The sequence below is a fragment of the Harpia harpyja genome, chromosome 7 (assembly GCF_026419915.1).
Source record: "Harpia harpyja isolate bHarHar1 chromosome 7, bHarHar1 primary haplotype, whole genome shotgun sequence".
NCBI classification, from domain to species: Eukaryota; Metazoa; Chordata; class Aves; order Accipitriformes; family Accipitridae; genus Harpia; species Harpia harpyja.
In genome coordinates this window covers 3,513,824-3,537,833 of record NC_068946.1, presented here as the reverse complement: position 1 = coordinate 3,537,833, position 24,010 = coordinate 3,513,824, and the positions used below count along the sequence as shown (strand labels likewise).

Below are 24,010 nucleotides of genomic sequence, written 5' to 3'. Positions count from 1 at the left end.
AAGAGAACTACAGTCATGGTTCAAGTTCTGGAAGCCATGCTTTACAATGAAAAACTTGAGCAGCTCAACTTATTTAGTTTATCCAAGAGAAACAAATAATTTCAAAATATAGTGAATTCTTTATCACTTGGAATCTTTGAACCTAGAGTGGGTGTGTTAAAATGAAATTCTAATAGTGAAACAGAATTAAGGGCCTCATTCAGAATAACTGAGTGAAATACTCTGCCCTGTGTTACGGAAATAAACTTAGGTCATCATTAGGCTCTTTTCTGGATTGAAAAAATAAAACACAATAGCAAAAAACACTGCAAAAATTAAGACATTCAATTGTGAAGAGAAGAACCAAAAAAGGTATTAAGGGAGAACAAGTTTTAGTCCAGAAGACCTCCCCACAAGCCAGATTCTCCACTGCAGTTTAAAACATGAAAGCAAAAAGGGGTAGGGGAGAGAGAAAGAAGGTGATTTATCTAGGAATGAGAACACAAGCCAGAAAGCACGACCTCCCGTGTTGCTACCCCTGACTCAGCATGACCTGTGTAAGTTACTTCGCCCCTTTGAGGATTCCCACATTTGCTCTGTAATATGAAGATACCACCACTTGCAGCCCTGTGCTGCCTGACAGCATGAAGATACAGACAAGATTTTCAGAATACTATGGAAGACAGCAGGTGCATCAGCAGAGCACAGCTTAAATTTCATTGGTCTGAGTACCTACAGTTATTAGCAGCGAGTGGTTCCACAAACACAGACTTGTGCCTAACTCACAGTGTATTTTTTTAAATAAAGTTTGATCTTGCAGCTATTACATGTAGGAACAGGTCAGGAAGACAAAGAACTAGTTATATTTGCAGGCCATGTGACTGCACTCATACAGGCCTCTCCCAGTCAACATAAAGCAATTCATGAACGCACGAGGGCAGTAAAGCCCTTGCAAGACACACAGCGTCACGCAGGGTTAGTATTTCCCAAGATTTCTTGTCCCCTCTAGAAGGCATTTATCTGTAAAAGACTCATACACAACACTAAGAGCTCTTCCAGGCAATAGGTATCCCAGAAAGCAATGGAAACGCGTGACACCAGGCAAACAAGACCACATTTCCTTCTCTGAACATATACTAAGATCACAGCTAGAACCAGGTCCTGCTTTAAATCCTCCTTGTGTAAATTCAGAGGGCCTGCCTGAAAATGAAGGTATTCTAAGGATATATATTGGCTATGCACACGTAACAGGAAATAACAAGGATACCATTAAATCAGATGACTCCCAGTCTGGCTATACGCAGTTCATGCTGCTAGCCTCTGTACGGACATGGAGGAGGCATTATTCCTTATGTAAATTTTTGCTCTTGGTATCAGTGTTCTGCTGGCTCTGCATACTACATAATTATACATAACAGAGTAATAAAAAGTTGTCATCCATACACTACGAAAAGCATTTTGGGCTCCCTTGCTACTTAACTCTTCCACAGTGTTTTTCAAAATGAGACATACAGGATATATATTTAATTCTAACAATGACAGGGTGTTTTTATTCCCATCCCCCTTTTAATTCCTCAGTTCTAATAAGTATATTATTTTTCTAACAATAACAATAAATAGCTGGTTTGCAGCAGCAGGGAGAAATGTGGGGAAGAAACAGACAGGAATTGCTTTTTTTGGTGTAAAAAAAAAAAAAAAAAAAAAAAAAGACAGCTTGCTCTTACTGGAATGATGGAGGCCGGGAGTCTCCAATGCCGCCTGTTCTCTCAATGGGTGGCGGGAGATCTGTGTGGCTCTCGGTGCACTGGGAGCCTGTGTCAGAGTGGGAGCTTTCAGCCAGGACCAGCTGTGAACAGAAAGAAGAGAATTACATACCCTTGTACAGGTTTCTCCACTCTGACATAAGGTGTTCAGCCACTGCTTTGCTAAATATTCTGTGAGATCTAAGGGAAACTAGAGGAAAGGAAGTGCTTAGTGTCTAGTTGCATGGATTCCTGCCAAACTTTCATAAAATCAGGTTACATTCATTCTCAACATGAAAGCATCATCAGCTAGGATATGCACAAAATTCCTGCAAGCACCACAAAATTTTTCTCATCTCAGAAGAAACAAGTACACCAGGCAGGGAGTGCACTTTTTCCTCTGACTTGTCATTACAGCATTCTCTGAGTTGCCTAAGCATGCAAGTTGTCAGCATTCCTTGCAAAATGCATGCACATTGTAAGACTGCACTCTCAGTCTGGTTTTGCCATGACAAAAATAAAAAGCAAAAGCTGAAACTTGACAGTATGACAGCCCAAACACAGTATAACTTCTTATACAAAGACCTTCAAAACTCCTGAAAATTCACAATCTGGTCTGGACCAATCACCAAATCTCAGAGTTGCCACCTTCTCTATTAAGAGTCTGAACTAAACCAATATCCACCGAATCTCAACAGCCATATACTTTCAGAGGAGGACCAGACTCCTGATGTTCATCATACTTGTATCTCTTGTGCCCATTTTGTCTCTTAATGTTCCCTTAAGGCAGAGCAGCAGATAGAAAAAGTCATTTCCCAATCATGGCATGAAAACCAGGATATGCAGTGTGCACTCTTCTATAAATTCATAATGACCTGAAAACTTTTATAATACTACACTGTTGTAACTATCACCTTCAAAACTCCTCTGACACTGACATTTACATTCATGGAAGCTGAAGGTGCCTGGCAAGCTGTCAACCAGGGTAGAAGGAAAGGCTGCAGAGCACCCAACACACAGCACTCGCATGGAAATAGGTAATTGAAGATACACTGCAACAATCTATCTTCTCATTACAAACACCAAGCATCTATATACAGCCTAGTGTGTTTGGGAATTATTGTATATTCCAGTCCCATTACAAGGCAGGGTGTAAATTCTTCATATAACAACTAATGCCAGCACGTATTATTTCTATTTCCTATCAACATTCCTCAATCATTAATAGGGATGCGCTTGGATAATGGATCACAGGCATGGTCATGGCACACAAAAGGCTTACTATACTCAACCTTACTTCCAATAAATTCAGGACAGAAAGACCATCTCCATTCAGTATGCCTAGTATGACATCTTTAATCAGCAGATAAACAGACAAGAGAAAGAAGAATGAGTCTCTCTTCCTATCCCCACCCTCCTGGCTTGTAGCTCATTGTAATATACTGATTGACAGAGGATCTTCCATTTAAACAAGATCTGATTCTATCCACTTATCTACCAGGCTAGTATCTAATTTTCTGTATTAGAGAAAAAAAACCAGAAAAACCAAAAACAACAGACAGCGATGCTTTGTGTTAAAGGATCCTTTTGTACACAACTAGGTGAAACCATTCTTCCACATTAATTTTTTTTTTAATCTTACTAGTGCTGGAAAAAGCTCCTGGCTGAAGCGTACAGCCAGGAACCAGACAGAGAGGGTCCCTTCTCTACCAATGATTCAGTAAATCTTTTATAAGAAAATCAGCATTTGTGCCTCAGTTTCCTAACCCAGAAAGGCAGGAGACTACTGATTTTGCACAACTGAGATTAAAATAATTAACATGCCTAAATGCAACTTAAATCCTAAAGCAGAACCACCATATACTGGGTAAAGCACCACTATAGAAAAACAAACAACGTGCACTGATTCAAGATTCCTTTTAATTTATCTCTGCAAACAGAATGTGGTCATTCCCAATTAGCAGTTCCAGTTCTAATTCAACTTAAACTGCTAGATTAAGTGGTTACTTTTTATTAAAATGCATAACGGTGGATAAAGAGATTCCAGTCCTCTACTACTCAAACCAGGAAAGCAGATGACCAACATGAGAGGTTTTGCCCAGAGTGAAAACAGAATTCCACCAACTGAAAGACTTGGTTAGTATTTTAGATGACCGTACAAAAATTAGTCTCCCATTAAACTGGGCATCCTGTACAGACAAACCTCACCAAGGACTGCCTGCACTTCAGACAGACCAGATCAAGAAAGAGACAGGGAGGCAGCACTGCCGATACCACTGTCCTGAGAACAAATCGAGGCAAAATGAAGCAACCTGCTCAGCCTCACACAGGAGGTCTATTGCTGTCCTGAAAGCAAATTCAGACTTTGCACATCCTAATCTAGTTCCATACTTTATTTTGAATGTTTTTGCAAGAATGGGGAGAAAAAAAAACCCTGCCCAATCAGAAAGGAAGCTAAAAACGATTCATATATTTCAACAGTCCACTGATCACACAACACTTTCTGGCTGCTACCAACAGAAGTTAGACTTGAACCAGTAACCTAGAGGTGAAAAGGTTTATATCCTATTACCAATCCCCTGAGCCATCTAATCACTTTGCCGAGTCTCTTTAAACAATATGATTATTGGTCTTTAATTAAATAAATGCTCAAATAATGATATAGATTATTACCTTTCACTTAGAGGCAACAAGGTCTCAGCTTCCCTCTATTTTTAGCTGTGGAAGAACTAGCCCTATATAAGAGATTCCAACTATAATTGGTTAATTTATCAAGGACTAATTCTAGTATAATCATCAGATAGCTGCTAGCTGTTAAAGAAGGGGATGGAGAAGGAGAGGGAACAGGATAGGAGGGGACTGGCATTCAGGATGCAGTATGTTACTCCTAAGAGCATATACCATAAATATGAGAAGGCAAACACACACAGACTGTCAAAAAGGAACTGCCTGAAGACAAAACAGTTCTCCAGCGCCACATGGAGTCAGTTGCATTATTCAAACTCTTATCACCAAAGCAAGAGCAACAGAGGAAACACTGAAGGGAAAAATAACACAAGCTTTCCTAATAACTTGATAATTAAGGTTTCTTTCTTTCAGGTGGGGAAGCTAACGGGAGATGTTTAGAAAGCATGTTGGCATGATGGAGATGCAAGAATGTCTCTGAGCCTGGCTCATCCCCAGAGGAATCTCTCCACAAGCACTTTCACTAACAAAATCAAACCAAGGGATAAAAAGAACAAAAAAAGAAAAAAAAAAGAAACTGGGTGTAGGCAAGATCTATACATCCCCTCACCCTTCTCACTCTAAATTGTATCAAGCTATGCAGACAAGCACCTGGCTCAAGTTATTTGAAAGCAGCAAAACATATTCCTTCTTTAAGCCTTTCTGCTAATGGCAGCACCTATCTCAAAGATGAGCCTGACGCAAAAAGAGAGATGAGCCAACAAGACAAATCCTTTCCATATTTCAGGATATTTGTTCTTTAGTACTTCCCTGCTCCTGGAGGAAGAAGTCTTGGCACTGCAGAACCCATTACGAAGGCAAGCCCACCGTACTGATCAAGGTTGCAGATCTCTTGGGAGTGCTGCTGAGCAGAAGCAAAATCCACTGCAGCAAAGCAACTCCTTTGTGAATACTGCCCCTGGGCTGTGATTTCCTGAAGGATAAAGCACTGGGTACCCGCTTCTTATTGACCTTCAGTGGGATTAGAGTCACAAACAGCCTCAGACTATGCCATTACCATTATAAAGAGAAGTCGGCTGCAGAAATTACCCATACTAATGTTTCAGCTGCATTCAGGAAATATACCACTTGAAACTTGAATCAGTTCACTACCAGATATAGTGAACTCGAGACACATTCAAACTCAAGAAACTATATTAGCAATATCTCCTGTTTCCAAGTAGCTTGTTAATCCTAGATAAAGTTCTTTCAGATTTCAAGTAGTAAGTCATAAGCACAACAGCTATGATAATGCAGTGGCCAGTGCAAAACTTTTCACGTTTACCTTCCCAAGTTAAGATCCATGCTGTACTGGCTGTACTACTAGTTGCAGCCTGGCTCAGGCATTTCTACACAAAGTATACTTACTATAATTGAGCCACATCCTTTGGAGTGAAATTTTTCCCCTCAGGAATAATAATAATAAAAAAATAAATAAAAAAAATAAACCCACGAGTGTAACAGTTTAAATAGGTTGCCTAACACGATCTTACTCTTATGATAACCAGGACCTGGGAGCTCCTGCTAGAGGACCTGACTTCAGAGATTTAAGCAAGAGAGCTTGAAGCAATTACATTGTTAAAACAAGACACAGACTGTCCAGATCTATGTCTGGTTACAAGTGAAGCACTCACCCTTCATCAAAGCTTTCATTCTTGACTTACAGTCTCTGTGTTCAAGAGCAGTAGAATATAAATGGATGGCTGCAGACCAAATTAACAAAAACACCACAAAAGAGCATTAGAAAAACATCTGTTGTGCTAGAAAAGAAAATCTGCAGTAGAAGATGGCACATGCAGCAAGATTATTAAGACTACACTGTCTAGCTGATTTTTCCCAAATGTCAAAAGGATCAGAAAGGTAGTATAACACCTAACACAATGGAATAACTGGATCCGGCTGGAACTTCATAGTGAGTTAGCAGCCCCACCTCCTTCCAGGCACCTTGCAAAATGCCTTCAATTTGATGAGGGTTTGATGGTGACTGCAGAAGAGGAAGAATTCTGTGGGGGGTGTACACTTGTTGACAGAATTCACACATCACTGCCCTGACTACATGTGCAGGAATTGCTGCTCCCTGCTTTGCCATGCTAGCTAGGAGTTCTTCCTTTCTTCCAACAAGTGACACTCAGTAAATCATTAAGTATCCTATCAGCTTTAAGATAAATTGTGCCCTTTTCTTTGACAAGCTATGGTAGGAATAAACCCCTCCAATATTACATCACTTTGAATGGAGAAGATAATGCACTATTGGACTGCCGCATTATAGACTTCTCACTGTGTTTCTGCGAGAAAAGTGGTGTTAACCCCAGCTTCCTGGACAGAAGCCAGCCCTGATAATTATATTTCACCCATCAAGCTTCCCCTGCAGTTTTGACTGGCAGTGGCATTTTAATCCATTTCTTTACTTGCACTGTGTTGGTACTGTGTGCTGTTCAAGAGCATGCCTGTGGGCTGTAAAACAGCTGTTGGGTTCCACCCCAAAGGACTGCAGTTCAATGCAAAATGTGGATGTCTTCCGTGTGGTGCACATGGAGGAAGTTAATAAAGAAGTGTGGAACTAATTGCAACTGTTGATTCAGTTCATTCCATCATACTGAATGCTGTTTGTTTTTTCAACTGAGGTCCTACTATCACACTCACTACTAAATCTTTCCCAGGAAGTGGAGAAAGCATATCAAGCATCTCAACCCTGGCATGTTAGAAAAGAATCCTAGGTTCTTTTGATATGCCTAGTGATTCCCACACACGCACTTCCAATTCATGACAGTACAAACAACAGTGTGCTGTGCAAGTTAGCTACTCTATGCTGCAGTAACAAAACATGCAGCCTATTCGTGCTGACAAAAAGTGCGTGTTTTCTTCTGCGCTAGAGAAAGTTACCCAGCATTGCTAGGCATCTGCTAAGAAAGTTATCTTGGAACTCATCTGCAGAAATAAGTGTTCAGTTCACAGTGAATGCTGCTCGCTTCAGCAACTTGACTTCCAATCTGAAGCTCTAGTACAGGCACAAAAGCAAACTTCACACCAGTCCATTCTGCATGTTGTAAGCAAATTCAAGTGATGGAAGAGCAATTGGTAGGAAGATGGCCAGGCACTCAAATGCAAGCAAAACTTAAGCTCCCCAGTCAGAGCCAAACAGTGACACCATGCCAATGAATGTTTACAGTGTCAGGAGAGCCTGTTTTCTTCCCTTTATTGCTACTGACCTCCAGTGAGTCCTTGGATCAATTGCTTCACCTCTCTGTAGCTCAGTTTTGCTTTTTCTCCTCTACAACCACATTTGCTTATGCTTTTCCCTTAATTATGGCACGGACTGTCTTTTATAGCACTCAGCACTCAGCAGACATCTTAACAAACTCACACAGGCATTAAGCCAGCTCAAGGAATCAGTCTGTTCAACATTCATGGCTGAAGACACCAGACAACAAGAATGAGTCTGGGAAGGGGGAGAGAACAAACATTGGTACACTCTGCTCTCATATTCTCATCTGGCTAAATATTTATTAGTCTATCAGCATGAAAACAACAATATTTAAATTCTCACTGTTACTGAGAGCAGCAGCAGCTCTTGGTATTCCTTTCAGCTCTGGGAGAGGTGAGGGACAGATAACAGTAACTAAAGAAATACCCCAAAAGAGCCATTTGTATTTTTGACAGCAACTTCAGAACAGCCACATTCATCTACAAGTTGAAAGTAATTATTTCCTATAAAGTCACAGACATCTCAAAACCCAAGTCAAAGCTTCAGAGACATGGCCCATTATCCACACGAAGGCTGCTCCCGAAGGACCAATTGCACAAAAGGACTTACTGATGAGGCCCTTTATTCCACCAGGAATTCTGTCAAAGGCAACAAGACTCCATATTGCTAGAAGGCCTGCAAAAGCCTATCAGGAATGTGATGTTTATTTTAGTAAGAAGAAATTGTCTATGCCGGGTAGATTAGGCTTCCCCCTTTTTTCCTGCTGAAAACTACAGTACATTTGTTTGAGGTTTGCTTCAACCATGGACCATAGATACGCAGAGAATACAGGATCAAGCTTATATAGCCTGGAAATCAGAAGCTGTAACAGGCTAAAAACAACAACTTCAAGAAATCTGTGGCTGTCAGGTAAAGGCTGACCTTCTTCAGCGTTCAGAGACAGAAAGATGCAGACTGAGTTTCAAAATAAAATTGTTAATTCTATATGTGATTTTATCATCTGCCACCTTCTATCATTTAAAGAAAATATTATATCTTCATGAAATACAATACCTCAGATTACTCCCAGATTCTGTTAAGCATCTCAGGTGTTTGTTTATGGCACAGTATAGCAGGCTAGCTGTGAAAAAAAATCAGTTTCACTGACACTTTGCAGCAAGTTCTCTTTAAACACAGGATTACCTGCCTCTGGGAGAACACATGGAGAAAGAACAGGAGGCAAAAAAAGGATCTGCAGTCCTATAATCCTATTTCCATGTCTCACCCTTCCAGATTTTTTCAGCAGGTTGGTGACTTTTTCTGAGAGCTTACACATTCCTCACCCCGGCTGAAAACAGGTACCTGTGTACATCAGAGCAATGCAGAGACCTGGGTTGAGTGTACCCATGCTCCTGCAAATGACAGCAAGTACTTCTGCCACACGACTAAGGAAGTAAGATCTCCTTACAAGCCTTTCCTCCACCAGGTGCTGATCACAGTTAGAAACAGGACAGCATCTTTCAATTCAAACTTGGATTAAATCTAATTTGAGAATTCCTGTGCATATCAAACCAGAACCACCCAACATTGCTTTAGCAAAGAGAAGACCATAAGATCTTAGAGCTTTGAAGCTTCCTCATTCAGCACATTCTTCCAGTTTTTCTTCAAGTCCCCCATCCTTAATGTTAACCTGTTTGGTTCTTCCCCATCTCTCTCATAGAGATCTAGCACTCCAGCCCCAGCTGCACCTTAGAGGAATTTCATTCTCCTATACTAGGACTCAGATCCTTCCCTAATAACTCATTCGGGTACCTTAAAGCTTAAGAATGTTTTCAGTGATCCCGCCTCCCTTCTTTATAAGCTCTAAACATTATGGAAGAAGATACAATATTGTGTTAATATACTCTTCACTTTGGGTTAGATTTCATGCACAGCTCTCTATTTTCTACTGTGTGATAACTCAGACTATCAGGAGATGAATGAGGGTATACGTAGTCTGTGAAGAGAAGAATCGGGTCCTGAAATCGGTTCATTTTATACATAAGAAATCAACGAGAATCTGCTTCTGTGAATTTTCATTCACTGCCTCAGTTCTGTGCCGAAAGGCAACAATGCACCTTGCTAAAGATCATTTAACAATCCTGAAGCTGCTGTGTTGCCTTGTACGGTAGAAGGCTAAATAGTTCTACCCAACAATATTAATTGCAATTGCAAATACAGGGTCTAAAAAGCTTACATACAAACAGGACAAGTATTATCTGTTGGCACCCAGATAATAGAGGAAAAAAAAAAAAAAAAAAGACTCACACAAGGCTATGACATCACTGCCAGCCAATAGGAAATAGCGCACATTCCCAGCAGCCAGTCAGGGAATTGTTCCCAGATGTTGCAAAGCCTTCCTAAAAAACACAGATAACAGCCAACCGACTTTGTGCAAACTGCTGGCAGAGGCCACTCAGCTGGCTCCGATCCGGCAGCAACCACAAGCCAATTCTTTCCACATTCCCAGCTTCCACTGGGAGGCTGTCCCTGGGCTGTGCAAAGAGAACAGAAAAACATTTTAAGCTTTTGCAAAAAGCCTGAAGGTAACTTTTTCTCTTCCATACAAGCTATTTTTCCAAATTGCCCAGTAAGTACCTGAACCTGAAAAAACAAAAATGCAGTAATAATTTCACTCAGGTAAGCAGTCCCAAAGAACTCAAAACAAATTATCCCAAGAAAAACTGTATCCTATGTTTTGTGTGTGTGTGTGCGCGCGCTAGCAGAAGAGGCACATGTATCAGCTATTTCTTCCAGAAGATGTGTTTGTGTAAATGCATTTACAGTAATAACTACTAGATTAAGAACTCTGCCATACAATTAATGCTAGTCTCTATATTGTTGAAAAACCTAAAGGTCAACCACTGAAAAGGAATCTAGTAAGTAGTAGCCCTCTGTCCCAGATTATTTAGTCTTTAAAAAAACAAAACCACCCCAAAAATCAAAAGGACAAGATATAAGATGCGGAGGACAAAAACAAGCTGGACGCAGGAGGGATGGCGAGGAGGTTTAAATAGCTAATTAGGAGCAGTGATTCTAATTCAATACTAATCTAGCTGTATACTGAGTTCCCAGCGCAGCAAAACTAAGCAACAACTAAAGACTTGCATATCCTCCCTTGAACATTTTCCCCTATGGAAATCAGTCCTGCATGTGACACCAAGATCAAAGTTCCTACCTATGACAAATAGAAGGATTCAAATGTTATTAAAAAAGATGAAAATCTCAAATTTCTAAATGTCAGTCATCTTGTAAACTTCAAAGTAGCCACTGTATCAGTCAAGAGGGGAGTTGTGGGGGAAGAGACAACTAAGCTATATGGTGTGCACTTAATGTTCCAATTTTAAATATGTCATCTTGGTATGAAATACACACATATACACTGCAGTAATTTATAGTGAGGATGACAATTATCACAGATGGTTTTGTGAAAGAATCCCAAGCTGTCTGCTACCAGCTGATGCACATTTTATAACAAGGGAGACAAAGAAAGCTCGGGCCTATCATGTTAAAAAGCAGAGAAGGAAATAGCCCTGCCCAAACCACATTTTTTCCAAAAGGTAAAGACCAACTTTGCTAGCCCTGAAAGATATGTATGCAATTATCTGTTAAGTTCCAGTGAATAGGATATTAAAGGGTTCAAAACTGTGAACAATTAACTTACAGTAAGATTTACATAAAACTCCTCCAGTAATTAGCAGCAAATAGAGGCAGATAAGCACTGCAATTTTATGGGTGTTAGTGTGGAAAAAGTAATTTGCAATTCGTAATGCAGGTCAGACACAGATGTTTCAGCTGATTGTTCAGCAGAGTGAACAAAAGCCCTTGTCAACATCATCTGCAAAAGGTGCACTATATGATCTCTGAGGAGAGCTATAAACTGAATCCAAACTACTGGGATATGCATATAAATTTGGAAACAAGCTGATGGGTGGGAAGGGAGGAAGGAGTCTAAGTCTTTTGAAGCGATGTATCTATCCATACTACCTGCAACAATCTGCGCTCATTGTCTCTGCCTCAGCTGAAATAGATGGGTTTATAATGCATTATGTCATTTGCTGCTGAGCAGCAGAGTCTGTGAAGAGCCTACATTGATATATAGCACTCACAAAAGGCTCTACAGTTCTACTTCTCTGAAACAATTAAAGCCATGCATCTACGTTTTGCTTTTAGATCTTTGCAATAGCACCATTCTCACTATTAGAGACTTGGCTACTTAGTCAGACTGAATTGATTCTTCTGTGTTAAGTTCCTGGGTTGGCATTACGAAGAAAAACTATTTCACTTTTTATCATTGAACTGATGTTATTTCACCTAAGGAAGAAAAGCCAATTGAAACTCATTCTCCTCCTAAAGAAAAGACATAAGAAATGAAGAAGGGATTGTGTTCTGACTTGGGAAAACCAAATTTGTCTTTACATTGTCTGTTAAAAGGTAGATGACAGACTGCCTTAGTCTTATCATTAAAGAGGATGATGCAAGCATCAGAAAAGCTACAGAAAAAGCAGTGAATCCATTCACAGAATAGTTGACATTAGACAATCTCCAGACGTCCATTGCAGTCCAACTGCCATGCTCAAAGTAGGGTCAGCTAGAGCAAGTTGCTAAGGTCCCTGTTCAGTGAGGTTTTAGATATCCCCAAGCGAGAAGACTGCACATCTCTGGGCAAGCTGTGGTTTACCACCCTCAGAGTAAAAAAGATTTTTTTTACGTTTCAATGGAATTTCCTTTCTTTCAATTTGTGCCTATTGTCTCCTGTCCTATCACTAGTGCTGTTGAGAAGAGTCTGACTCAGTCTTCTTTACTCCCCCCGTCAGGTATTGATACACATTGATAAGGTCTCCCCAAGCCTTCTCTCCTTGAGGTTAAACAGTCCCAGCTCCCTCAGCTGCTCCTTGTATGCCAGATGCTCTTGTCCCCTAACTGTCTTCAAGGCGCTTTGCTAGACTTTCTCCAGGGCATCCAGGTCTCTCTTGTTTTGGGTAGCCCAGAACTGGACGCTGCACTTCAGACGTGTCCCCACTAGTGCTGACTAGAGGGGAAGGATTACCTCTGTCAAACTGCTGGCAATGCCCTTCCTGATGCAGTCCAGGACGTTGCCAACCTTCTTTGCTGCAAAGGCCCATTGCTGGCTCACAGTCAACTTGCTGTCCACCAGGACCACCATTAAAGTTTCAAGAAAATAAGACGTTACGTTTTCTAAAAAGCTACCCTCAACTTACACTTGCCCATACACTCATTTTAAAAAACTGGCAAGAAGGAAGATTTTAAGATTAAGTAATCAGACTATGAGATATCTGCTGCCAGTTGCAGAAGACTTTCTATATGACCTTGAAGGGAAAGAAAAAACCCACATGAAAAACTTCTGTCTCAGTTCCCACCCTTAACGTAGAAAAAGCAAATAGTTGTGACATACAAATACAAGATTGAGGTCTCTGGATCAGCAACCACGTCTCCCGCCATGCACATGTACAGCGCACAGCATAAGGAGAAAGAAAGGAGCAGAGACATTGATCTTGGTTGCAGCCTCCAAGCAAAACTGTAACGTAAAAAATAGGAATGGGTGGGAAGATTTGAAACAAGGTAGAAATCCTTGGAGCAAGGATTCTGCATTCTTCTACATTTGGAAAGCAGCCAGAAACCTATACTGGAACAGGAATCACAATAAATGGAATTCACTCTTAAAATGCATTTCAGAAATTGTAACGTTTCTCTGAAATTAAAATAGTAACAGTCACAGAATTAAAACATAACATTTGTATGCGTGTGTGTGTATATATTCTTGTTCTGATCTTACTGTTCTTTATATTCTCCTGTTTTTCAGCTGGAAAACAGAAAAGGCATATATTTTCATATTTTATTATTTAAGAAGCTGGGAAAAGAATTCAGCTCTCAACTTGAGATCAAATGCCCTTGGGTTTTTGGTTGGGAGAGGGAAAGAGGAAGAGGTTAAAGAATTGGGATGTAAAGGGGAATGAAATAATCCACATCCTTATTCATGTGGAATAGTTTGGGGTTGGGGGTTTGTTTTTGCTTGAACTCCAAGAACGCTGGCCCTTGTTGGAACAACCTGAGTCATATTTTGCTGCACAGAAGAGCCTGGATAGTGTATACAAGTTCAGAATGAATCATCGGTGTATTGAATCACCAGTGCAAAAGATACATTCTTTAACTAGACCGCATAGATAAAAACAAACACTACCATGCTCCTGAATGCATCGGGAAGAAGGGACCCAGTTCAGGGATGCAGAAAGGAAACCGACTATTAGCCTGTTGTTTGAATTAATATTTATCAGTTCAGCAGCATGGGAGAAAGGGGAAGAAACAGGGAGGGAATGACCCTGAGGAGCAAATACGGTGCAAGTGTAACATACTGAGAAGGAGGAAAGGGGTTCTCAGGATTAATTTGCTCTCCTGATAAGAGCCACTATTCATTTCTACCCCTTTGCTTTTAAAACAGATGCTGCTCTCACACTATGGCAACATAAATGACATTTCATAGTCTTTTTTTATCTGAAGCTTTCAGGATGCTCTCTTCAGCTTGTCAATTACACATGAAATCCCTTTTTGTACAATCATTCCCATACTGTCAGAACGCCATGCTATAGCCCACAGTAATCCTTGGACTGAAGACAAAAACAGCACCACCAACATTCATAGCTCAAGCATATCCTGAAAGTAGCATATTCAGCAGCATTGAGCTCTTCAAAGAAAAAAGGACCTCATACCACACCGGTGGCCATTAGCACATATATTCAGCCATGACTCGGAGAAGTTAACACCATCGTATGTTCAGTTCCCACACAAGAATGGACATAAGCCAACAACCTCATTAAGAAAAAACCTTGTGCCGTCTCCCACAGCACTCTAGGTGGACCATCAGGTCTCAAAGACCACGGCTGTTCGTTTGTTTGTTTAAACATTAATTTTATTCTCTAATGCCAGTGATTTTTTTCTAGAGAATGAATACTTCTTTTGGCAACCAATTTGCTCCTCCATGGAGCACAACACATGAGGATCTTCCCTTCTTTGTGAAGGCAGGTAGACAGGTTCCTGTTGTGTTCATTTCTTTCCCTTGAGCACTGCCCAGCAGCGCAGGTTTGTATCAGCATAACTTTGCTTTAAAACACTCATCCGTTTTCAAACCAAGGCATTTAGTTGCCCAACACCCACTGCTGGGTGGAAATATATGGCTAAGTTCTACGAACAGCTTTGAAAATCACACTGATTATTAGTCAGCTATTGCTGCTGAGTCAAGAGGTTGGAGCACAAAGGCCAAACACAAGGTATGGAGGTCCTACAAAAAAAAAGTAGCTGTTCCTTCTGAATGCATCTTCCAGTGACAAAACAGCTAACTTTTAAGAGAGTACAGACTGAAGGGAGAACATTCTCCCAGTTTTTAAGAACTCAATTTAATACAAAATCTAATAAGCGCTTAATATTCTGTACACATTTGGGTGTGTAGGAAGACTAAGGTTAAGTTCATGCATTAGAAAGCTACGTGCTTTGCTTGCCTAATACTAAGAACCTGTTGGGACTACACAGGCTGAGTGCCTTAAAATTGAAAGCAATCAATAGAGCAGAAAGAAGTGATAATATTGTAGCATACAGCTGAGCTCAATTCATCTGCCAGCCCTTGCCCTCACATGAGCAATGTTCTCAGCTGCTTAGAACCCAGCAGGGGCTGTATTTGATGAACCACAAGGCATCACTACTTAAGAACAATCTCCCAATCAAACTGATGTTTAAAAGATACATTGCACTTTCCTTACACAGTAATAGAATGCACACATGCACTCTACTACAGGCAACAGCATGCAATCGATACTGTATTTGATTTTATAGTGAAAGCACACGTAATCCTGTCTACAAGAGGCCAGGCTTAGAAACTTTAAGCTACCCAGCACGATTATATGCAAGGCCCAGACAGATTTCCTTATCCTGTATAACTTCAGTGACTGGGATACTGAAATATTTTAGCCTTACTGGTTTTAAACATGTGAGCAAAATCTTCAATTCCTAAAATCAGCATAGGACTGGAGAAATAGGTGGAGACATGGCAGTTCATTCCAGCTGAGAATCCCAAGTAGCCCTACTTGTCCTAACTGTGCAGTTGGAAAAAACTCTTGTAAACCTACTTTACTACTACTACTTTCTTGCTTACCTTCATCCTACCAGAAACAGGAAGACTGCAAACATATATCCAATGCTGAAAGGCTGTCCAACGTTTCTAGTTACTTCAGCAGAGTTCTCATATCATGGCACTATGATTTCTAACCCTACTTGCATCACTTGAAGCCAAGCCCTTAACAAAAAATCATTTCATACTCAAGTCAAACTTGAGATTTGGGGAAGACAGACAATTCTTCTTGTCCTCTTATAGTGTTCCCGATACCCAAGATTGTAAGGTCAGCTTGAAAGAGGATATTAAAATCACAGACTATGTCCCAAATGCTTTTTTGGTGTTAAAATCTAAAACACTACTGCCCTCTTTTCTGCCTAAAGGTGCACAACCACTTTAATCAACCTTGACAGTGGTAAGCCTCCTATCCCCAGGTGGAGAAATATGTTCATGAAATTGCCAAACACCAAATTTATCTGTGCGTTTATATCTGTGCCCCAAACATAATCTGAAGGTGGGAATTACTATATTTCACACAGTAACCCTGGGGAGCAACAGACTTTTATTGCATCTCCATTAAGCCTATCATAACGTAGCTAAAGAACTAGGCTTGTGGAGAAGCGACCAACTATTACAGTAACAGCACAGATTGTATGCTGCTGCTCAGCACTCAGCTCAGCATGGAGTGCAAGTCACCTGTTCATTAAATGAGAAGCAACCCTAAGGGCTGTGTAACACTTAGGAGACAGTAATTAATAACTATAGTTAGGTGACAAACAAATATCATGGCATACCGGAGAAATTAACATATTAAAAACAAACAAGAGAAAGAATAAGGGAGATGTGATCTACTGAGCAGCACAGTAACTGGGATGAACAGCTGGATCAGCGACTTCCTCTACAACTGGACAACTTACAGCACAAATTCCTCTGCCTTGCTTATTTTTCCAAGGCTATAAATTTTTGTGTCTTTTTACTGAATGCATGCACACTGTTTAGGTCAGAGATTTAAGCCCCATTTAAACCTTGCAGGCACTACCACAATGCTGATACACTGAAATTAAAATAACATAACCAAAATCCTCTAGAATATCACGTTTAGCTGGTTTCGAATAAGTTATTTTGGCTATTCAGTGACAGTATTAAAACTCAATGATTGGGCAGAACTCTGACTATTAACTGTGTAACACAGACAAAAGTGTGCTTCCACTCTCCTACCGACAGCAAGCTTGCTGTTGCATTTAACCTTATGCTGTGGGACAATTTTTTATTTTTTTTTACACAAGGATTAGAGCTTGGCTCTTACTGGTTTCAACAAAAGGTAAGCAAGTAAATGTTTTTAGAAGTCTAGCCTTATTTTGTGAGGTTTTTACAGCATTATTTCAGAGCCCTCCATCAGATTCAGTAATACTTAGGAGGTGAGGAAGAGAGACAACAGTGGGAAAGAAAAGACAACACAACATGTTACTAACATTAAAGGTTTTGTGTTTAAACCACCTTTTCAGCCCTGCACACCTTTGTGGGCTTCAGACTAATTTTTATAATAAATTACTTAATAACAGGATGTTACAGATATAATGAAAAACAGCCTTTTCTTCCATATAATTTGAGATACAAGACACTTCTAAAATTCAGGATCCATGTACTAACTACACTGCTACTGTGCCCACTGTATCAAATAACATATGCATACAGACACATGAGCCAACATACCCAGGACACCACTCTTCCATTGAAGCAAGGTAGCTTTGCGTTGTCGTCTGAGATCTCCTCCTTTACCACCCTGGAAAAAAAAAACAATAGGAAGAAAATCAAGAGTTTGAAATTACATCAGATCAGAAGGGACAGTAGTTTTCTTAAATGGTCCAGGAAAAATACAAATTTTTACTAAAATGTTGGAATCAACAAGTATTCTATGCTTAAAGAATATGTGACTATCAGAACAAAGGAAGCAAGTAAAAATAAAGGGTAGAATACTACCTTTCCAGACAACCATCCAAAATCAGTAGGCACAAAGTAATTATAAGCACTTTGGAGTCTTCCATCTCACCACAATTTTTAAAGATCTGATGGTGATTAAAATCCCACTGTGCTGTGCAGTCTCTGTGCCAGAGATCAGAGATCACAACTTAAGGCTACTCTGTCAGCAAAGGGCTGTTACCTCAATTTCCTGGACTGGATTTGGAGCCAAAACACAGCACCTTCCCTCCAGGGCACTGAAGGGGTTGTGGTCAAGCTTCATATTGAACCTTCCAGCTCCTGCACATCAGACAAGCATCTCAACCTTCTTCATTAACTCAAGCTCTCTTCCCACTCTTGCTAGCCACACACCCCTCTCGCTCCCTATACCTCCCTCCTTTCACTCCAAGATGGTTTAAAAATGGTTAGCAAGGCTGAGGCCTGGCCCCGTCAGGGGAAGAGCTGACATGGTCAAACACAGAGGTGCAGCTGTGGCTTTGAGTTCCCTCCCCTAGCCCATTCCGTTTTAAACAGATGCAATGCCAATACAGCATTCAGCTAGGAGCCATTCTGAAGGCTTCTTGATAAAAAGCTTAATCCAGAACTCAAACCCTTATAATTAAGGAGAATAAAATCAGCAATTTGTTTCACTAGCATAAGGGGTTTTGTAATATTTTAAATTCTGAAGACACTTACTGTGACTCAGTATCTCAGAATCAGCATTTGTTTCAACAGTTTAAGACTGGTCATAGCCAAATATAAACAGCACAACTACTGAGAAAACAGAAATGCTCCCATTTCATTAGACTTAATTCCAAGCTTCCAATTCAGCAGCAACTGAAGTTACTTCAGATGTTTCTGTTCTTCTAACTAGCACAGTAACCAATACGGCCCCCATTTAACAACTTCATATTCTTTAAATTAGCCAGTCATAGCCACATATATATATATTTATAGCTACAAAAAGTTATTCTGAATTCTTCAAACAATTCAGTGCTCATTCATCCTCTTAGAAAGTAAAGTAATCATTTTTTAAGTCAGCAAGACCTTTATCAGGTCTGCTGGAGGCAAAGTGAGCCTCCAGTTCTGTAATTCCTGCACTAAGTAGCCCGCACAGCTGAACACACTCTAGAAGGCCTCTCTAAATCCCATCCAGGATCGGGAAACAATGGTGCTGTTGACTACACCAGAGTCGCTTCCTTTGGATTCATCCAGATGAAAAGAGCAGGTTCAAAACCAACGAGTGGTTCAGTACTACTAGGAGTAATTAGTTACTGCCTTGAAGCACTCTTTGCAACAAGCCCCCAGTGAGCCAGCTTCTAAGTCTACAACCAATTACAAATGTCATCTCTCAGCAGGGCACTTTAAACCGTATTTTTGGGGACTGCTGCCGGAGAGTTCCAATTTAAAGCAGCAAAGATTAAGAAAACCCTGCATTTGCATCAGCTTCCTTAACAAACCTCCCTCATTTATACAAGGCCATGATCTCTCAGAAAGTGATTTTTGTCTTTAGAAAAGAAGTAGACATTGCTGGTGGCTTCTGAAGAGACTGTCAAATGAGAAATTTTAAAAGAATCACCATTTCAGAAGCCAGCCTGAGTGGTGCTTCAGTTTCAACATGTACTTTATTACTTAATTTAAAATCAGAACCATTGGACTCTGCCAATTCTGAAATCCTGACCATAGGATTTGGTAAAACAGCTGGACTGCTTCATTGTTACAGTTCAGTAGTTTCAGTGTAAGATGACACAGTTGTGAATCAGTGCTATGATGGATTCTCTCTTGTTGATGATGATCCACAAGACAGGACAGAAATGGTCCATATTATCTATTACAACACTTTGGTCTGGTTATCTCTAGTAAGGAGATACAGATGAAATGCAGGGCAGTTAGCCTCCCATTTGGTTTCTCCAATTAATGGTAAGAATAACATCTCTCTTCAAAACAGGAGCCCAAAGAGTCACCATTATACAGGACTCCCTTCTCATCCCCTCACTCCCCCAATAGGACATGAATCACTTCTGCCTAGAAAGCAGACCTTAAGGACAAGCTTCCTTTCAAGCCTTTTTTTTTTTTTAATCTGCAAATTGGAGCGAACTCTAAATCCAGCATCTGGCAGAAGCAAGGCAGCCCCAGGCAGGGCAGCATAGAGAATCCCACACTATACCACACACCCTGTACAGCAATTATTGAAACCTGAAGCCCTGCATAAACATCTCTTCAAATGCTACTGCTGCCTTCCTTGTAGCAAGATTCTTGTGGATTCTTCTAATCCTACAAGCAAGGGCTCAAATAGGGCTGAAATGCAAGCATTCAAATGCAGGACTTGTCAAATTCCCGTTTCAGGAAGCCTCGTGTACAGAAATACTCCCGCACAACACAGCAAGCTTGCAGGACATTTCAATCCATTTTAGTCTCTTATTTCAAGAGAGAAGTAGTCCAGGACAGAGTTTACCTTAATTCACTTAATCCATAGTGTTCTCTTTATCAGAGTTGCAGGAATAGCATCAATGTTTACAAGCCCATGGCTTCCTTTAAATGCAGAGCTCTCCTCTTCCACTTCTGCCTAGATCCAAATAAACTAAGGCTGTATGACAGCAGAGACCAACAGAGCACTTCTGCTAAGTCACTTGTCCAAGAAGGGGTTTGTTTCATGATTCTGAAGAGCTAGGGATATTCACAAAGGTGGCTGCCCAGGTCAGGGAGAACTGGCTGGGTTTTTTGCTGGGTTTGGGGTTTTTTTAATATACAGCTTGAAGGAACTGAGCTGACTAATAGAAAATCATTCAACTGCAAAAACACCAGGTTTGCTCTTAAATACAAGGCTTTACTACTACATACTGATGTGAATACTCAAGACATTATTTTTGTTACCTAAGGGCTCCAACCAAAATTGGGAACCTTTTGAACAAGGCTCTGTACAAACACACAGGAAAGCTCTTCAGAGTGGGGACTGTCTAAATATGGGCAGAGAGGAGATATGGTGGTATGTTTATACCAAGTCAAACAGTAGATTTGTAGCAGAAATAGATTTCTGGCCTCAAGTCCCTACATAGGAGAACAGGGACAATTTGGTTTTGACAATCCCTAAGCTTTAAAAAAGCCAACCTGAAGTCTAGTCAAACTCAATAAAAATTTGTGGTTCCACAACCACATTTTCCTTTATTTATGTTTTTGTCTTCCTTGTTGCTGTGTAAAAAAACCCACAATAGCCACAAAGCAACTGACTATGCATGAAACAGTGTCATATTATGAGGGGGGAAAAAATGGTTAGGAAGGAGAAGAGAGGAGAATAAATGGACAAATGAGTTTCTTTCCATCTTACTTTTAGAAAATTAGGAATAAGTGACACCACCACTAAAACCTGCATTTGCACATTTTAATCCATTTCCTAAAGAAGGAATGAACAATCTCTTCTTTCTCCACATTTATTTGCATTGTTAATGGCTAGCAGTACAATATTAGGCAGTCTTCACCCCTTTTCTATTATTGGAAAGAAAAACATTTGAAAATATTAATTTAACTCCTAATCCATCTGTCCTCCCTTCACCTTTTGGCAACAGGAAAGAGATCATATGGTTTCGTTATTGTTTTTAGTCATTTATACCTAGACTCTAAACAGACAATTAAGAATAAACACCATTGAAATCAACAGATACTCAGTGCTTTAAAATCCTTTGACAATTCAATGAAGCTCTCAGACCTGTAATTCTGGACCTGCAAACTCTGTGTGCACACAGAGGATTTCAACATTTGCATGGATCTCCAGCCCCAATGGTCCGACTCGAATTCAGACATTATCTTTTGTGTTTCATAGAGTCCTGGAGAGAACACTCACTCAGCAGAGATCCAACTGCAGAATCAGCAAATAAAGATGCTGCAATAATTTTATCTTGATAACTGCATGTTTTAAATGACAGTATCTCACCCCCCCCCCCAATGAAATGCCATTTACTGCATCCCAGAAATCATATGCAGAAGTTCTGCATCAAGCTCTAAGATTTAGGCAAAAGTCAAGCACTAAAAACATACTGATTGTGAGGTTCTCTCCAGAGAAAAGGCTTGGAGGTCTTTCTAAAATTGACACATACAGTGGCAGTCAGGATATCCCTGCAATACTGCACAGACTGGTTCAGTTGTCCTCGTGATGGAAAACAAGCACACTGAAGTCACCACTTAAAAACCAACGCACTCTATCACAGCATTAGCCTTCTGCTGCAGCTAAAGGGAACAACTTCCAGATCTGTTGCAACTTGAACTACTAAATATAGCCTTGAGCTATGAGGCAAGAGGATGACAGACTGTAATTCCCAGCGTGCTTTGGGTAGCAATCAACAGTGCCAAGAACATCAAAGACAGCAGCAGCCACTAATTTCAAATATCACTGTTTTACAAATCATTATTTGTAGTAAAGAGGCTGCTCCTTTCAATTCTCAGGAAGGGGAAGCAATGGAGAGAAGGCAAGAAAGGAATATGAATGTTTGCAGCCATATGCTTCAGTCTGAGGACAACTTTGTACTCAAGAAGACGTCTTTCGCTCTACAAGAACTTAGAAGCAAAGGCAAAGGGAGACCCATGCCGTTGGCTGCTTTTGGAACACACACAGTCCATTAGGAACTAATATACACGGCAGCTTAAGACCAGGGTGGATAAGGCCCTAAGTAATGGGTTCACAACCTAGACCCAACCCAAGCTAGCATGGCAAGGAAGAAGTGGTGATGCATTTGATATGCCAAAGACCTCCTACAGAGGTGAAGAAAAGTCTGTTGTTACTGGATGTGGTCCACTGCGGAGATAAGACACCAGTGCTCTCAAGCACTATCGTTAATGACCTTACTGTTTGGTAACAAGAACAAAGACCATCTGATACCAAGAAACACATCCCCTGCTCTCAAAGAAGTTAAAGCTTCCCTTCAGAAGAGAGGATATTTGTTTCCACGGTCACATCCTGCCTCCTGGCAACACTGTGGCAACATTGCTGGCAAGGCTGGAATGCATGCAGCCTCTATTCCAGCACACACAATCTTCCACTTAACCCAGGTTATGAGCCACTCTGGGTCACAGAGAAGACAGCAAATAAACACCTATCCACAAAGCCATTTACAAAGCTACCACTCAACGAGTGCCAAACGGTAACAGAACAAACCAGTCATTTCCAGATAACTTGGGTCGCAATACCTCCCAGCTGCAGGTCTACCCCATGCTGCCCTGCTGTGTTCCAGCTGTACACGATTCTCCTTTGCAAGGGGGAGGGAGGGGAGAATCTGCCGGCACACCAACAATTTAGCTAGAGATTTTTCTTCAATGTTCAGAGACTTGTAACATTTTCCTCTTCACCATACTCCAGAAAAATCCTGATGCACAATGTATTAGATCCTTTCATTCATCCTTCAAATGCATCTACCAGGTAAAAAGAAGGTAAAAGAAGAACACAGAGGAACAACTCACCCAAGGTCACACAGTACATCCGTGACAGATCATGAAAAAGACCCCATACCCTTGCATACCCCCAAGCACCTGCTCTACATTGTCAGCAAGCTCCCTAGTATCAAATCCCACATCAATACAGTCTTTACTTAGAAAGAGCATGTGCAAAAAAGGGTGTGGATGTGGGGGGGAAGGGGAGGAGGGAATCGTTCTCAGAAGCTCACATCCTCTGCTTTATTTGACTTAGAGGAGATTTAAGAACTAATTACTAAATGAAACAATCACTGCTGGTAACAGCCCCTCCTTCCTCTCACTTCCTGGAATTGTGTCTGGATCCTCTGACTTTGCTACCACCCTACTCTGCACAAATAGGTATTTGTGCATTTACCAAAACCAGTCTTGTTCACCCTCTCACACCTCACCTGTTTCTATGATAGTTTTACACTCCTGGTTACCTCCCCAGTATCCTGACTTCTTGTTTTCGTCCAGAGAGGATTTTAGCCTGATTGTTTAGGCTTACCCTCACTCTCATCCCTCTGCCAAGCTGTTTGCTGCCTCAGAATATATGCTGACTCCATATTAAGAATACTAAGTGAACCCCAGAAACCTCTAATGACTCTCTGATTCATAAGCATTTAGGCAATTGGACATTAAACACTGGGTTTGATAGTGTTGCATACACTTGCATTTTGATTGCATCATGCACGCCTGGGAGAGACTTAATCTCTAGAATTAGCTAGATTATTTTTTCTTTCTACTCAGAAAAATGAGGTTATCAAGGAAATTCTCCTTTGACGGATTCACCAGTTGCAGGCCCAACCCTCCAAGGCCACA

General features: G+C 40.7%; 1 protein-coding gene across 3 annotated transcripts in view; it reads right to left on the bottom strand.

Annotated features, from left to right (window-relative positions):
* Nucleotides 1–24,010, bottom strand: part of DVL1 (dishevelled segment polarity protein 1) — a 105,173-nt gene that overhangs the window by 48,632 nt on the left and 32,531 nt on the right. For all 3 annotated transcript variants that reach the window (XM_052792695.1, XM_052792696.1, XM_052792698.1), the window contains exons 2-3: nt 17,504–17,573; nt 1,704–1,825 (exon numbers count right to left, since the gene is read on the bottom strand). In XM_052792695.1, coding sequence (XP_052648655.1) covers nt 1,704–1,825; nt 17,504–17,573 — 192 coding nt within the window. The remainder of the gene's footprint in view (nt 1–1,703; nt 1,826–17,503; nt 17,574–24,010) is intronic.